Source organism: Staurois parvus, unplaced genomic scaffold (genome assembly GCF_062004578.1).
Source record: "Staurois parvus isolate SC_StPar_1 unplaced genomic scaffold, SC_StPar_1.0 ptg000147l, whole genome shotgun sequence".
In the NCBI taxonomy this organism is placed as follows: domain Eukaryota; kingdom Metazoa; phylum Chordata; class Amphibia; order Anura; family Ranidae; genus Staurois; species Staurois parvus.
Window position 1 is genome coordinate 12,113,136 of NW_028317943.1, and position 16,293 is coordinate 12,129,428.

The window sequence follows — 16,293 nt, forward strand, 5'->3', positions numbered from 1 at the left end:
AAGTTTGATACTATCCTCGGTGGATACTCGCATTCCAGCTATCTTAGCAGTCCACATCCCTGTAGTGGACAGTTGGCAGGTCAGCTTCCTAAGCCATCAATGCCTAGACCCAGGGGGAGTTGTCTGCGAACCCAGATAGCTTTCAAAATCTGTCAAAGGTAGGGAAGAAGATGGAGGCTTCTTGCCTTCCCAGGTTCAACAGGCTACACAAGTTTTATAGCCAGTACCAGGAATCCTATAACCTTCGCAGTGGCTGCTCTGTTAATTCCTTGGACTCCGTTCAAGCTGGTTCTTGCTGTACTTCTGATGAAGATCCTTTGGAACCCTTTCCTCAATTTTGAGCAAGCAGTCAATTTTTTATTGCACCAAATTGCCCTAGAAGTACAATACTGTGCAAACGTTTTAGGCAAGTGTGAAAAAATGCTGTAAAGTAAGAATGCTTTCAAAAATATATACTTTGTTTATTGATTTACAAAATGCAAAGCAAGCAAACAGAAGAAAAATTTTAATTAAATCAATATTTGGTGTTACTATCCTTTGTGCAAGTTTAAGAATTGATGCTGGTTTGAAGCCAAAGTCAGGGGTTTTGTAGGATTAGAGTCAGTTTCATGATTAACAATTTACACCAAGTAGGTGTTGATCGTCAATTTAATATGTAGGTTGACACAGTCATTAACTGAAACAAACAGCTGTGTAGTAGGCTTAAAACTGGGTGAGGAATAGCCAAATTCTATTATAGTGAGGTTGTGGAAATAGTTTCATGTCGCAGGTTACACTCTATGGCAAGACTGAGCACAGCAAAAGGATACAGTTGCAAGAAAAAGTATGTGAACCCCTTGGGATTACGTGGAGTTTTGCATGAATTGGGCATAAAATGTGCTCTGAACATCATCTAGAAGAACACAGTCTGCTGAACATAATACTACACAAACATTAGATGTTGCCATGGTTTAATTGCACATAACATGTAAACATTCACAGTGCAGGGAGGAAAAAGTATGTGAAACTTTGGACTTAATGACTGGTTGACCCTCCTTTGGCAGTAATAACCTCAACCAAACATTTCCTGTAGTTGCAGATCAGACCTGCACAACGATCTGGAGTAATTTTGGACCACTCCTCTTCACAAAACTGTTTCAGTGTAGCAATATTCTTGGGATGTCTGGTGTGAATCGCTCTCTTAAGGTCATGCCACAGCATTTCAATCGGGTTGAGGTCAGGACTCTGACGGGGCCACTCTAGAAGGCGTATTCTGTGATGTTGCAGTCATTGTTTTGTTGAATTACTTGTATGCTTTGGGTCATTGTCCTGTTGCATCACTCATCCTCTGCGGAGCTTCAGTTGGCGGACAGATGGTCGTACGTTTTCCTGCAAAATGTCTTGATAAACTCTGGAATTCATTTTCCCATCAATGACAACAATCCGTCCAGGCCCTGAGGCAGCAAAGCAGCCCCAAACTATGATGCTCCCTCCGCCATGTTTTACAGTGGGGATGAGGTTTTGATGTTGGTGTGCTGTGCTTTTGTTTCTCCACACAGTGTTGTGTGTTCTTCTCAAACAACTCAATCTTGGTTTCATCTGTCCACAGTATATTTTGCCAGTAGTGCTGTGGAACATCCAGGTGCTCTTTTGCAAACTTCAAACGTGCTGCAAAATTCTTTTTGGACAGCAATGGCTTCCTCCGTGGTGTCCTCCCATGTACTCCATTCTTGTTTAATGTTTTCCTTATTGTAGATGTGTCAAGAAAAATGTTAGCATGTGCCAAAGATTTCTGTAGGTTTTTAGCTGACACTCTGGGATTCTTCTTTACCTCATGCAGCATTCTGCGCTGTGCTCTTGCAGTCATTTTTACAGGACGACCAAGCCTAGGGAGAGTAGCAACAGTGCTAAACTTTCTCCATTTGTAGACAGTCTGTCTTATCGTGGACACATGAACATCAAGGCTTTTGGAGATACTTTTGTAACCCTTTCCAACTTCGTGCAAGTCAACAATTCTTGGTCGTAGGTCTTCTGAGAGCTCTTTTCTGCGAGGCATGGTTCACATCAGACAGTGCTTCTTGAAACCAGTAAACCCAAAACAGGTGTGTGTGTTTTAAGGGCAGGACAGCTGTCAGCAACACATCCAATATCATCACACTGGAGTCAAGGTTGGCTCACTCCTGGCTCCAATTAGCTCTGGGAGAAGTCATTAAGCTAGGGCCTCACATACTTTTTCCTCCCTTCACTGTGCATGTTTACATGTTATGTGCAATTAAACCATGGCAACATCTAATGTTTGTGTAGTATTATGTTCAGCAGACTGTTCTTCTATTGTTGTGACTTAGATGACGTTCAGAACACTTTTTACGCACAATTCATGCAAAACGCCACGTAATCCCAAGGGGTTCACATACTTTTTCTTGCAACTGTACAAGGTAATTATACTGCATCACCACAGTCTCTCCCAGGCAAAGATTTCAAAGCAAACTGGAGTTTCAGGATGTGCTGTTCAAGCTCTATTGAAGAATCACAAAGAAATTACAAGAAACAGGGAACGCTGAGGACCATATACACAGTGGTTGGCCATGGAAACTTAATGCAGCAGATGGAAACATCATGCTTGCTTCCTTTCAATATCAGAAAATGTCCAGCAGTGTCAACAACATAGAACTGACAGAAACCAGTGGGACCCAGGAACACACATCTACTGTGCAGAGAAGTCTGACCAGATGTGGGCTTTATCGAAGAATTGTGGCCACAAAAAGCCATACCTCCAACGTGGAAACAAGACAAAATTTTAAATATTTGGCTGTGGTAGGAGGCAGTTTGTTCACAAAAGAGCTGGAAAGCGGTACAATAATCAGAGTCTCTAGGCAACAGTGAAGAATGTTGGAGGTTCCTTGCAAGTTTGGGGCTACATTTCTGCAAATGGAGTTGTAGATTTGGTCAGGATCAATGGTGTCCTCAATGCTGAGAAATGCAGGCAGATACTTATCCAATATGCCATACCATCGGGAAGGCATGTGATTGGCCCCAAATTCTGCAGCAGGAGAATGACCCCAAAAATGCAGGGAATGTCATTAAAAACTGTCTTCAGCGTAAAGAACAAGGAATCCTGGAAGAGATGGTTTGGCCCCAACAGATCCCTTATCTCAACATCAAGTCTTTCTGAGTTACATGAAGCAACAGAAGGCTTTGGGGCAGCTACCACCCATAGAAGATCTGTGGTTAGTTCTTAATCGCTCCACTTGCCATCCGCCCTATAGCAGAAATACTGCTACAGGGCAGCACGGGTGCGCAAAATCACATATCTACGTGATTTTGCCATTCCGGGTAGGGGGTGCACGCCCTGACTGTGCTGCCCCATCCACGGCCTCGGCTGTCAATCATCGGGTCCCATCCGGTGATTACTCGCCAGCATCCAGTGATCTCTGAGTATTATCGACCGGGAAGGGGGGGGGGGGGGGGACTGTATGTAAACAATACAATTCTCTCCCCCTGTCAGCTCCTGCACACTGCTTTCTATGGCTCTGCAGAGCAGAGCTTTACAAAGCGGTGTGCTTACAGTGAAGCGCACAAACAGTACATAATATGAAACGTCACACAGTTAACCCTTTGCTCTGCCCAGATGTTAACGCCTTCCTGCCCAGTGCCATTAGGAGCACTGATCATTGTATTGGAGTGACCACACCAAATATTGATTTGGATTTCTCTGATGTTCATTTACTTTCCCTTTTTGTTAATTGAGAAAAAAAATAAACTTAACAATTCTCTTTCTGAAAGCATTCTTAATTACAGCATTTTTTTCACACCTGCCTAAAACTTTTGCATCGTAGTCTATATGGTGCATGCTTGGCACACTTTAGGTGGATTAGTTTAGGCTTCTTCCATACCGATCAGACCTACTGGCTCAAGGCTCCCTATTTCATTTACCTTGTCAGTTGGCTATAATGTTATTGCTGTTGAAACCCAAATCCTTAATGGAAGGGGTATTTCTGACTCTTCCCACCAACTTCTCAGGAAATACCACTGCACATGAAAGGCCTCCTTTGCCTGCTGCAAGCATAGGAAGTCCCAGGGAATACTCCTATTTTGGCCTTTCTTCAGTCTGGTGTTGACCAGTGTCTGGCCCTTAAGGGACAGGGTTCTGCTTTATTCATGTTATCCCATAAACCCTATTTATTTATTTTAGGTACTTGTATAGCGCCGTCAATTTACACAACACTTTACATATATATTTTACATTCACATCAGTCCCTAACCCTCAAGGGGCGTACAATCTAAGGTCCCTAACCAACATTCTTACATGTATACTAGGGCCAATTTTAGACAGGATCCAATTAACCTACAAGCATGTCTTTTAGAGTGTGGGAGGAAACCGGAGTGCCCGGAGGAAATCCATGCAGACTCGGGGAGAACATGCAAACTCCAGCCTCATAGTTCATATCAAGACTGTTCTTCAGGGAATTGCTAATATATATTCCCTAATTTGACCACCTGTGTCTCCTTCTGGCCTACAACCTGGTGCTCTTTACTTCAGAGACCTCCCATTTGAACCAGTAGAGATATTCAGTTTGAAGACCTCACATATGAGACTGCCTTTGTGGCCGCCATTGCTTCTGTTAGGCGTGTTCGCAAAGGTGAAGTTAGGAGCTCTTCCTGTAAAGAACCTTTGTCTTGCTTTGCACAATTACAAAGTGATTTTGAGACCAAAACTTTCCTCTCTACCCAAGATGGTCTCTTCTCTCCATCTAAGGGAGGACATGGCTCTTCCTGCTCTCTGTCCTGCCCCAAAATATGCCAAGGAAATTGCCCTATATTGCCTAACTGTGGACAGACGTCAATAAATAAATAAATCTTTGTCCTGCCTATACGACTGTGTATAGGGAATCCTGCTCCACCAATGCTAGTTGCATCAGGAAACTTATTTCCAGGGCATAAGATCTTAAGGAAAGGGTCCCCATTTTCCTTATCGGAGTCCATTCCACCAGGGTTGTTGGTGTTTCTTGGGCATTCTTGTATCAAGCATATGTTTACCAGATTTGCAAGGCTGTCACTTGGTCCTCTTAACACTTTCAAGTTCTCACAAGTGGATGTTCAGGCCTCAGTTTAATCAAGCCCCTTGTTTACTTGCAGGCATTTAGCAGTTCTGTTAGCTGTGTTGCCATACCCTCATTTATTGCCTGAGTACATCCCATGGTCTATAAAGTTAGGTACTGCAAGATTTAAAAAAAAAAAAAATGGAAATTTTGACTTGCCTGTACATTCCGTATCTTGGAGTATAGGGTCCAGGCCCCTCCTCTTCTGTCTTGATCATGCCTTTGTTTGCAAAACAAAGTGTGGGCGGGGTTATGATACTCTGTGGGCGGCATTTTTGTTTGCTAGTGTTCAGTTTAGCTCAATATAACCCATGGTCTAGGCATATAAGCTCTGTACTGTACTGCAAGATAAGAAAATTACAGGTAAGTCAAAATGCCTATTTTTCTTTTGTTGTGAGTAGGAAAGACTTAAAATTCCAGTCTTTTTTTTGCTGTCCAGCTGGAGAAATATCTCTTCACTTCTGTCCTGCAGACGCCACAGGAAGTGAGGAAAACTCTCTAAAGAAGGGGTAGTCCCCTCTTGCATAGTTGTCACCGGTGTCCTCATTGGAAGTTTTCACTTTTTTCTTTTTTCCCACCTTTTTTGTTGTGGTGGCAATTAAATCAAAAGGGTTTCCCCTGATTTTCTGGGTCAGGGACAAAGACCACAGTAAAATTTAAGCGGGTCTAACACCTACTATTCTAACAACAAACCGCTTTACCTTTCATATATTACATATATCTTAAAACAGCTGCACAACTGTTTCCCGACTCCCATGTGTTTATATTTATTTTTAATAGCAGTTATGGGTGTTTGTGCAATACTACTTTTTGCTTTTGATTTACAACATCTGTCTTAATGGTTCTACTAAATACCTTATCTTAAGCATGGTTCTTTTAAAGATGTGGATAGATTTAAGCAATAAAAGATATTGGTCTATTTTTCAGTTTCTCATTCTTTACTTTCCATCTTATTCTGTCTTGCCTATTTTGGGTTCAGTTTGATTTCATTGCACCTTTCATGCCAGTGGTGGAGTCGGCACATCCTACTTCATGGAGACAGGGCTTGCGCAAAACTGGCATAGTCCTTGTGCCAAAAGGTGACAAGTCTATGGTGAGGAATAGTGTGCGCACTTCTGTGGTTCCAGGTTGCAAAATATATATAATCAGATTTACCTCACTGTGCATGGTTTTGACTTTTAACTATGTTTTAATCTATATGGTGATAAGTGCTGTTCGTAATGACTTATCTAACATACACAAAAGTGGTAAATTGGTTTCAACAGTGGGGTTTTCTATTTTTATTTCATTAACAAGTTTTCCTGTGTGTTTTAGATTTTGTTTCCAGTGATGTTTTAACACCATTTAGATTCACACTTGGGTTTTTAAATCATAAATCTCTATGCCAAAGATTATTCTGTTGTGTAAACCTAAATTAAGTGACCATCAAAGAACCTGCAGCAAATGATCGAATGCCTTTGCAAATCTAGTTGATTGCTTTGGTGTTGGGTTCTATTGGCATCAGGCTAAGAAGCAAAATCAAATCTTTAATATCCTGTTTTTGCAGTTCCCCACTCCTGCCACCAAAATATCACCTAAAGAAGAAGAAAGGAAAGATGAGTCACCAGCCTCATGGCGCTTAGGACTTCGTAAAACAGGAAGTTATGGTGCTTTGTCTGAGATTACTGCATCCAAAGAAGCTCAAAAAGAAAGAGACTTTACTGGTGTCATGCGTTCTGCCTCAAGTCCAAGACTTTCTTCTACGCTAGACAATAAAGAAAAGGTGTGTCTGCTATATGATTGAAAGACTTACATTGCAAAGCACATACAAGTATTTATTTAGGAGAAATTTCAAATAAACATTTTGATTTCTAAATTTTAAAGCATAGTTTCAGGGAGATATACACAAATCCCTGTAACTGAAGCTCCAAGTATCCAAATATGGGGCTGCCTTTTGCTCTTTTTATTTTAGAGGTGTTTGTTCTGGGCTTTAATCATGATCTTTGTTTCCCCACTTTGAGTCATTAACCCAAGCTTTTGCTTTGGTTTTCAGGAGAAAGATGGTAGAGGGACACGGCTTGCATACGTAGCTCCAACAATACCTAGGCGTCTTGCAAGTACTTCTGATATAGAAGAAAAAGAAAATAGGTAATGTATACTATTAAGAGAACTCAAAGCATATGTTGGGGCAAAATAAAATAAAAAATGCAAAAACTATTTCCAGTACATTCATATTTCTTTTATCATTTTTAAAAGCTCAACAAGTACAAAAACATGTTCTGCTAGTTTTCCAGTGTGCTAACTTTGGCTGGGGCTTCAGTGTAATTTAAGCACTGTGTTGTAACCAGTGTTGTGATAGCTGCATGCTTGCATGCAGCACTTCCATCTCTGGCCATCCCATCCCACATACATAATTGATTTTTTTTTTTTTTTTTCTTCAGCAAAATAATGCTGCTGCCTTGATTCCCAAGAGTATTCCCTCATTGCTGTGTAGGGAGTAAGGTTCTTGGTAAATGTAGAGGGGAAGAGGTCAATTTTGCTCAATACTTTAACATGTACTTTCGGTGATTTTTAAAAGGTATTTGTTTAAAGGCTTCAAAATTTTATTACATTTATTTGCTTCAAATTCTTCAGTCAACACCTGTCTTCTAATGCCTATGCAGAAGCACTGTATCTGGATAGGTGCAGTAAAACCTTGGGTCCAGTACCTGGACCTCACATTCTGGGGACAGTCTGTTTTGCTTACTCCAGACCCTAGATTCTTCATAGGTACTTACCTTGGCACATGGTGCAACATGTTTTCAGGCGCAGGGTGTTGTGCGGGGACAGGGTCCATCACTGCGGCACCCAGTTCTTGAACACTCCTTTTTGGGGTATTTAAATAATGGGGTCTTGTGAGCTACTATGGTGTGAGAAAAGTTAACTTAATGTGCTAAATCAATATTGTGAATTTTTAACCAATGTGATAAAATAAAAAATGAAATAGAAATAGTGGGTCGCCTACACTCTACATATACTCATACCAATGTGTCATATCAAAATTATATAAACAATGTCGCACTCCACTGACAATCAAATAAGTGATAACAAAATGAAATACAGTCCAAAACAAAGTACTGTATTTTCCGGCGTATAAGACGACTTTTTAACCTTTGAAAATCTTCTCAAAAGTCGGAGGTCGTCTTATACGCAGGTATACGTCAGGGTGGCACTTTTTAGGGGGGCGACGCGGTGCCGCCGCCCCCCCCCCCCCCCCCCTCCAACGGAAGGGTCACTAAGTAGGGGCTGCTGTTTCTTACCTGGCTCCGGTCCCACGACGATCCAGTCCAGGAAGTGCGGCTGCTCCTTCATTCAGTTCGGCCACTGGATGTTCGCGCGGCTGCTCGGCTCCGCCTCCTCACCGGTGATTGGCCGCCAAAACTGTAGCTCAGGAAAGGCACACACAGGCGGCCAATCACTGGCAAGGAGGCGGAGCCGAGTGGCCCCACGAAAATCGAGTGGAGCGGCCGGTAAGTGTGCCGTGCAGAGGTGCTGCTGCAACCACATATGATGGCTGCAGCATCATACTGGAACAGGGGTCAGCAAGTGTCATTGGTGTCAGTGGGAGGAATAGTGCCCCATCATTGGTGTCACTGATACCAATGATGGGGCATTATTCCTCCCACTGACACCAATGATGGGGCACTTCTTCTCCCCCCCCCCCCCCTTGACAACAATGGGGCACTATTCCATCCCCCACTGACACCAATGATGGAACACAATTCCTTCCCCCACTGACACCAATGTTGGGATACTATTCCTCCCACTGACACCAATGTTAGGACACTATTCCTCCCACTGACACCAAAGATGGGGCACTATTCCTCCCACTGATACTAACGATGGGGCATTATTCCTCCCACTGATACCAATGATGGGGCACTATTCCTCCCACTGACACCAATGATGGGGTACTATTCCTCCCACTGATACCAATGATGGGGCACTATTCCTGCCACTGATACCAATGATGGGGCACTATTCTTCCCACTGACACCAACGATGGGGCGCTATTCCTCCCACTAATACCAATGATGGGGCACTATTTGTCGCTCTGACACCAATGATGGGGCACTATTCCTCCCACTAATACTAATGATGGGACACTATTCCTCCCACTGACACCAATGATGGGCACGATTCTTCCCACTGGTGTGCATTGGAAGAGGGGTAGTCTTATACGGTGAGTATAGCCCAAACACTATATTTTAACAGGAAAAGTAGGGGGTCGTCTTATACGCCCAGTTGTCTTATACGCCGGAAAATACGGTATGTAAAATTACAATCAGTTTTGCTGCAAAAAATGTCCTTATTCAATCCGTGACTTCACACTCCTGATGATGTGACAAAAATGATTTGCGTGCAATCCACCAATAATAAAATGTACACCTTCACTGGCTGTGCTCTCACCTGGTATATATGACCAACCCATTGTAAGGTTCTAATAAGGCTTGTGTCCCTTTAATTGAACTTAGAGCTGGATGGGAATATCACTCTTCACTGTTAGGGGTCTCCTCACTTCATTAGGACTCTTCCTCCATAAGTATATGTACCATAAAGAGTAATAACATAGTGCCTCATCTTCTTTTTAAAACAAAGTAGTGCACTCACATGTAATACGAGTTAAAGTCGCTGTAAAACGTAAAATCAATCCACAGTGTGCTTTTGTAATCTGTAGTATACTTGCTGTGTGTTGCCTTTTTAAACGTCTTGACTTCAGAGCCCCTCCCCCACGCGTTAGGCCACAGAGTCACATGGCTTCATCAGGGGATATAATTGTATGGCATGGCGCTCATTCATTTATATAGGGATCTATGGGCACCATTTTCTAGTGGTCCGCATTGTCAGTGCAGCGCAACACTGTTTATATCATTTTGATTTTCCTTTTGGAGTATGCCCACCATGACGAATGAAGCCTGGACTTTAAGTCGATTGTTGCAGACAGGGTTCCTGTAAAAACAAACCTATGTTTGAAATGTATTAACTTCACCGTGCTAACTTTTTAAACTTTGTATTAAAATTGAAGCCACTGAGAGCTCGGTGGTTTCTCAGGCAGAGGATGGTGTTAGTGCAGTGATGTGTTTACAGGGGCTCACAGGAGTGCGGAACTGTCTGGTGTGCTGCTCCAGACCAGCCCGCCTCTTATGAATGGTGCGTATGTACAGTTGTGTTCAAAATAATAGCAGTCAGACATCACTAACCTGATCAATCACTGTTTTTGGTAGAAATGAACTTTCTACATGGCAAGTAATTTACTAGCAGGTGTGGTAGAGTAATAGAAATCCAACAGACCCAACAGTCATGACATGCATGCTGCTGATTCTGTGTAATTGAATCACTAATACTAATCACTAATAGCAGTGTGGAGTTCTATTAGTGAGGTCATTCATTCTTTGAAAAACAGGTGGCAATTATTGCCCTTATTTAAGGAAGGAAGGCAGCAAATGTTGTACATGCTGGTTACAGTGAATTTCTCTCTGAATTCTGAGGAAAATGGGTCGTTCCAGACATTGTTCAGAAGAACAGCGTACCTTGATTAAAAAGTTGATTGGAGAGGGGAAAACATATAAAGAAGTGCAGAAAACGATAGGCTGCTCAGCTAAAATGATCGCAAATGCTTTAAAATGGCAACCAAAACCTGAAAGACGTGGAAGAAAGCTAAAAACTACCATTCAAATGGATAGAAGAATAGCCAAAATGGCAAGGACTCAGCCAACAATCGGCTCCAGGAAGATCAAAGAAGGTGTAAAGTTACCTGTGAGTACTGTTACAATTAGAAGACGCCTATGTGAAGCCAAGCTATCTGCAAGAAGCCCCCGCAAAGTCCCACTGTTGAAAAAAAGAGGTGCTGAAGAGGTTACAATTTGCCAAAGAGCACATTGACTGGCCTAAAGAGAAATGGCGCAACATTTTGTGGACTGATGAAAGTAAGATTGTTCTTTTTGGGTCTAGTGGCCGGAGACAGTTTGTCAGACGACCCCCAAACACTGAATTCAAGCCACAGTACACTGTGAAGACAGTGAAGCATGGTTGCGCAAGCATCATGATATAGGGATGTTTCTCATACTACGGTGTTGGGCCTATTTATCGCATACCAGGGATCATGGATCAGTTTGAATACATCAGAATACTTGAAGAGGTCATGCTGCCTTATGCTGAAGAGGAAATGCCATTGAAATGGGTGTTCCAACAAGAAAACAACCCCAAACACACCAGTAAACGTGCAACATCTTGGTTCCAGACCAACAAGATTGACGTTATGGAGTGGCCAGCCCAATCCCTGGATCTTAATCCAATAGAAAACTTGTGGGATGACATCAAAAATGCAGTTTCTGAGGCAAAACCAAGAAATAGAGAAGAACTGTGGAATGTAGTCCAATCATCCTGGGCTGGAATACCTGTACACAGGTGCCAGAAGTTGGTTGACTCCATGCAACACAGATGTACAGCAGTTCTCAGAAACAGTGCTTATACAACTAAATATTAATGAAGTGATTCAAAGGAAAGCAAAATCTTCAAACATTTTTCAGTTTATATAGTGAATGTTTGAGTTTGTAAAGAAGAATACAAACACTGCTATTTTTTTGAACAGTCTAATCACTTTTCTTCAATTTTGTTAGAGGAACGACACAAATTTGATATTTTTCTTCGTTTTGATTTGGAATAGAATGCGTAGTGTTCCCAATGCATTTGTGTGTATGGAAATAAAAGCTATTAGAAGGATTGTGAGCTTTATTCACTTTTTTCAACACACTGCTATTATTTTGAACACGTGTATGTATGGTGTGTGTGTGTGTGTGTGTATATTATGTACACACACACGTGTATTCTGTGCAAAAGGTGTAAATTCTGTAAACTAAGAATGCTTTCAGAAATAGAAGTGTGAATAGTTTATTTTTATTAAAATGGAAAGCAAATGAACAGAAGAGAAATACAATGTAATATCCCCCCATTGTGTTTAGCTGGTTAGTGGGCATGGAGAAGGGTGGAGTTGGCTGTAATTTACCACTGTGTATACACCTACATGTGACTTGATGGTCACATGGCCTGCTCAGATGTGATAGGGAGGAAATGCTTAGGGTAGCGTGCACTGGCTGCCAACACTGCTCTGCTGCATCCCCAACTGCAGTGGGGACATGGATAGTAGAGGGGAGTCAAGAGGATCAACCAGGTCTTTTGCAGAATGCAAAAAATGAGTCATATAGTGACTGAGTATAAACAGCATGTAATACAATATTTGATAGTTTTTAATGATGTGGGTGTAATGCATTGAGACAAGTACACACTATATAGGGATATGCTTTGTTCATATTTAATGTCTGAAGTTTACAACCACTTAAGGGTAAAAAAAAAATTCTCCCCCCTCCATCAATAAACACCTGATTACCTGGTTCTACTCGCCAATCCAGCACAATTGGCTCCTGCTGCTGGCAGTCAAACTCCTGTGAGGTGGGGGTGTGGCTTAGCATCACTGTGTGTGTCTATCGAGGGCAAAAAAAGGTCACAGTGGTTTTTTTGTTTGTTTTTTTTTTAAGTGCTTTTAATAGTCCATTGTCAACACTCTCTTTAATTGTACAGGGAATCCTCTGTCGGTTTGTCTCGTCTTGGTAGTTCTTACACGAGAAGAAAATGGGAAGATGAAAAGAAAAATAATCCTGTGAATGAGATTTTAAGTACAACGTATCAACGAAGGTAAAAACAAAAAATTCTATGGCCTGAACAAAATAAAATATCTACTGTGTATATACCCTTTGTATACAATATATTCTGTACACTTACAGTGGAATACAACACAAAAAGCATTAAAATGGACACATTTTTTAAATTTAATAAAAGCTATTAAACTCACAAGAATACTTTTAGTAGTGGTGCATGTATATGGCCTGGAGGAGAGTTCTCATTCTCTGTGGCCAGTTGCAGCACTGTGTATAGACACATGACATCTGCACTGTCTCCAGGTGGAAAGCTGGTGAGCTTGCTGGTTGCTCTTCACTGACCTCACACAGAAAACACGGTTTCTGCAGTGCCTGCTATAGGTGGATTTTTTAAATTAATTTTAATATTACAATATCTAAACATTCCACTTATAAATACAAATCTTCGAAAAGACAAATTTTACCAATTTCCCATATATGTCTTTTTATTTTTGGGGTCTCCTGCACCTGCCAAAAGTCTAGGGATCAATCCTTTAGCTGCATTTATCAAATGAAATAGCAGCATGTTCTTATATTTTTTCACTGTAAACTCAGTAATATGGAATAAACAAACCCAAGGGTCTCTCAATTTGCTAAACCCCAATATCTCCTGTATTTGTTGGATTATCACTTGCCAAAACTCCTGTATCTTGAGGCAATCCCACTATGTGTGCCATTGTTCCTTTAATCCCACACCCCCTCCAACATAAAGGTGAACTTTTGCTTTTTGCAACTCTTCGTTGCTTATGTGCTACACTTGGTTTAATATACCATCTTACTAAACATTTATAATTATTTTCAACAATATTCGTATCTTTAAGTGGATTTTATCCCATTACATCCCTGACTCTAATATGATGCTATGATTACCCTGGCCTTCTACCCCTGCCTCTGAGTGCTGGTGATCTTTGTACATTTAGTATTGATGTGTTTTTATTGACTATTGTACATGACCAGTGCTGTTTTATTAGCTTTTGATTAAAGTGGAACTTTAGTATGAAACTTAAGTTCTGCTAGATCACTTCAGGCTGGCTCCTTTTTGCTGGTAAAGCTATGTAAAACATTAAAATTAATGCCTGCACTGTTTAAAATCCAGTAATACACGGTCTCATCCTGCTCCGCACATACTCAGTTGCTCTCTATTTTTTGGCCCTGTGCTAAAACACGTAGAGGCTGCTTTGCTGACAGTCCAAAGATTTGCTACTATTCAGCGGGCTCTGGGCTTCAGCAAAACGACAGCCTGCAAGAAGAAGAAACAGGAACAATGCTGGAGCCAATTTACTGCACACTAATTTTGGTATCATAATTAATAATGTGGAGAGTATGTTCTTTGCTATGGAACATTAGTTTTATCAAGTTGTTATGGGTAAAGTTCCAGTTTAGGGCCTTGTTCACACCAATGTGCAGTGACATGCATTTTTCTGCATGTGTTCTGCAATGGCACAAAGAAAACAATTGTTCCCTATTCACACCTCAACACTAGTATTGCATGCAGATATTTTTCTACACAGGTATCTGCAATGTGTATAAAACTCACGGGAAAATGCGCTTGAAAACTGATGTAAATTTTGTGTCTCTGCAAGTGCAATCTGTGCTTTTTTTTTTCCATCAGGTTTTCTTCATGTATGGTGTGAACAAGGCGGGGTGGATTTGATTTAAATCAAGTTGATTTAAATCACTAGTGAAAAGGCTCGATTAAATCATAATGTTTAAAGAGCAGCTGTCATCTTTGTCCTGCAGCTGCTCTTCCTCTGACCTGCTGTTGACTCATCGACCGTCCCATTCAATTTAATGGGACGGCTGGTAATGCAGCAGTGGCACAACAAGGTGAGGGATGTGGCGGCAGCAGGTGAGTGGATGCCCGCTAAAACGCACTGCCATAATGGATCTAAAATGACAGGTGCTCTTTAAATGTAAGGAATCTGACTCATTCTTGCTGGTAGTTAGAATCTTTAATATTTGCTAACCAAATGAAGGTTTCAGTTTTAGAATAATAAGCTGTCAGGTTAGTAAAACCGCAATATACGAACCGATTTTAGGTTAATCACACATAGCTGGAGAACTACAATTCTTTTATTTCATGTTTTTTCTCATGTTTACTGTTGTGTAACAATTGTGTAAATGCATCAATGCAGTGCATGTTATCTTGGATTCATTGAATGAGTTTACCAAAAATGTAAATATTGCAGAATATACAGCCTCATGCTACATAACTAAGCTTTTCATGCTGAATAAACTAAACTAATGCATCGTAAATAGAAAACTCTTTAGATAGATTTTTACTTCAAAAGTATTTTATTAAAATAAATTTTGTTGAAAAATTAAAACTGGTTTTATATAAAAAATAAAATCCAAATTTGTTTAAAAACTATTTTTATCCACCCTGGAGCAAGGCCTAAAATCTTGTAGCTTCTGTTTAAACCCCTTTGGATATTATATAAAAATAGTCCAAAGTCCTTCTCTTCCTGTGCTCATGTTTTAAAATTACAACTAGGGAAAGATTAATACTGGGAGGGAGCCAAGAACCGTTTTATCCAATTTTTTTGGTTAGGCGTATGTTATCGGCAGTACATGTTTAAGCAACATTACTATATGTATCAATTACAATAAGGTACTGTACTGCTGGTCATTGTTAAATTAGAAACAATTAGAGGAATTAAGCTAGCCATAAGTTTTTGTTTTTTGTTTTTTTTTTTTTTGGTTCAAGTAGTCTGCTGAATGGAAATAAAGAGCATATCTCTCAATCCACACAAACAAGTTTTATTCAGGATTACCCCACTGGGGCAATGTGTTCTAACAGCAGGACCCAGCTGCAGCTGCTGATCGACAAGTTTTCCAGTTTGTCCATTCTACAGAAGTCAATCATGTGACTTCTGTTGAACAGGGAACATCCACACACTAATCAAAATTCAGACAGTCCCTGCTGAGTCAGCTGATTTTTCAGTCCATCTATTGCAAACTTTAGTCTTTTTACCATTGTGAATGTTTTTTCTGAGTTGGGCTGATCATTTTATCAATTAGCTACATGAGTCCTATTTATTACTTTATTACTATAGTATTACTACTATAGTAATAGGATTGGTTTAAAACATCTAAACTCTGCTGTGATATTTGGTTCATGAAGGCTTCTGTAACCACCTCCCGCTCGCCATATGACAGGCACAAGGCGGTTCTCTAGTTCTGGGAGGATGTCATTAGACGTCCTCCCACTATAACCGCGCGTGCGCGCCGATCGCTGGTGCGCTGTGTCCCTGGGACACAGCGGGTCACCGATCAACGGAAAGAGCCGAAGACGTCGGCTCTGTCATGTGATTAGCTGTGTCCAATCACAGCTGATCACATGTAAATAAGGAAATGCCAGTTATCGGCATTTCTCTCCTCACGAGCTGTCACGCTGACAGCTCGTGAGGAGAGGAGAGCTGGTAATCGCCATTCCTCAGAGGGGACATCTGCACTGATGATCAGTGTAGCCCGAGCAGTGCCACCTGTCACAGCCCATCAAT

At 41.1% G+C, this 16,293-nt stretch overlaps 1 protein-coding gene across 7 annotated transcripts in view; it reads left to right on the forward strand.

Annotated features, from left to right (window-relative positions):
* PPP1R12A (protein phosphatase 1 regulatory subunit 12A) overlaps nt 1-16,293 on the forward strand; it is a 178,007-nt gene that overhangs the window by 84,659 nt on the left and 77,055 nt on the right. For 4 of the 7 annotated variants that reach the window (XM_089674039.1, XM_089674040.1, XM_089674041.1 and 1 more), the window contains exons 10-13: nt 6,058-6,171; nt 6,625-6,840; nt 7,111-7,205; nt 12,675-12,788. In XM_089674039.1, the coding sequence (XP_089530165.1) occupies nt 6,058-6,171; nt 6,625-6,840; nt 7,111-7,205; nt 12,675-12,788 (539 nt within the window). The remainder of the gene's footprint in view (nt 1-6,057; nt 6,172-6,624; nt 6,841-7,110; nt 7,206-12,674; nt 12,789-16,293) is intronic. The other 3 variants (XM_089674043.1, XM_089674044.1, XM_089674045.1) reach the window with 1 other exon arrangement.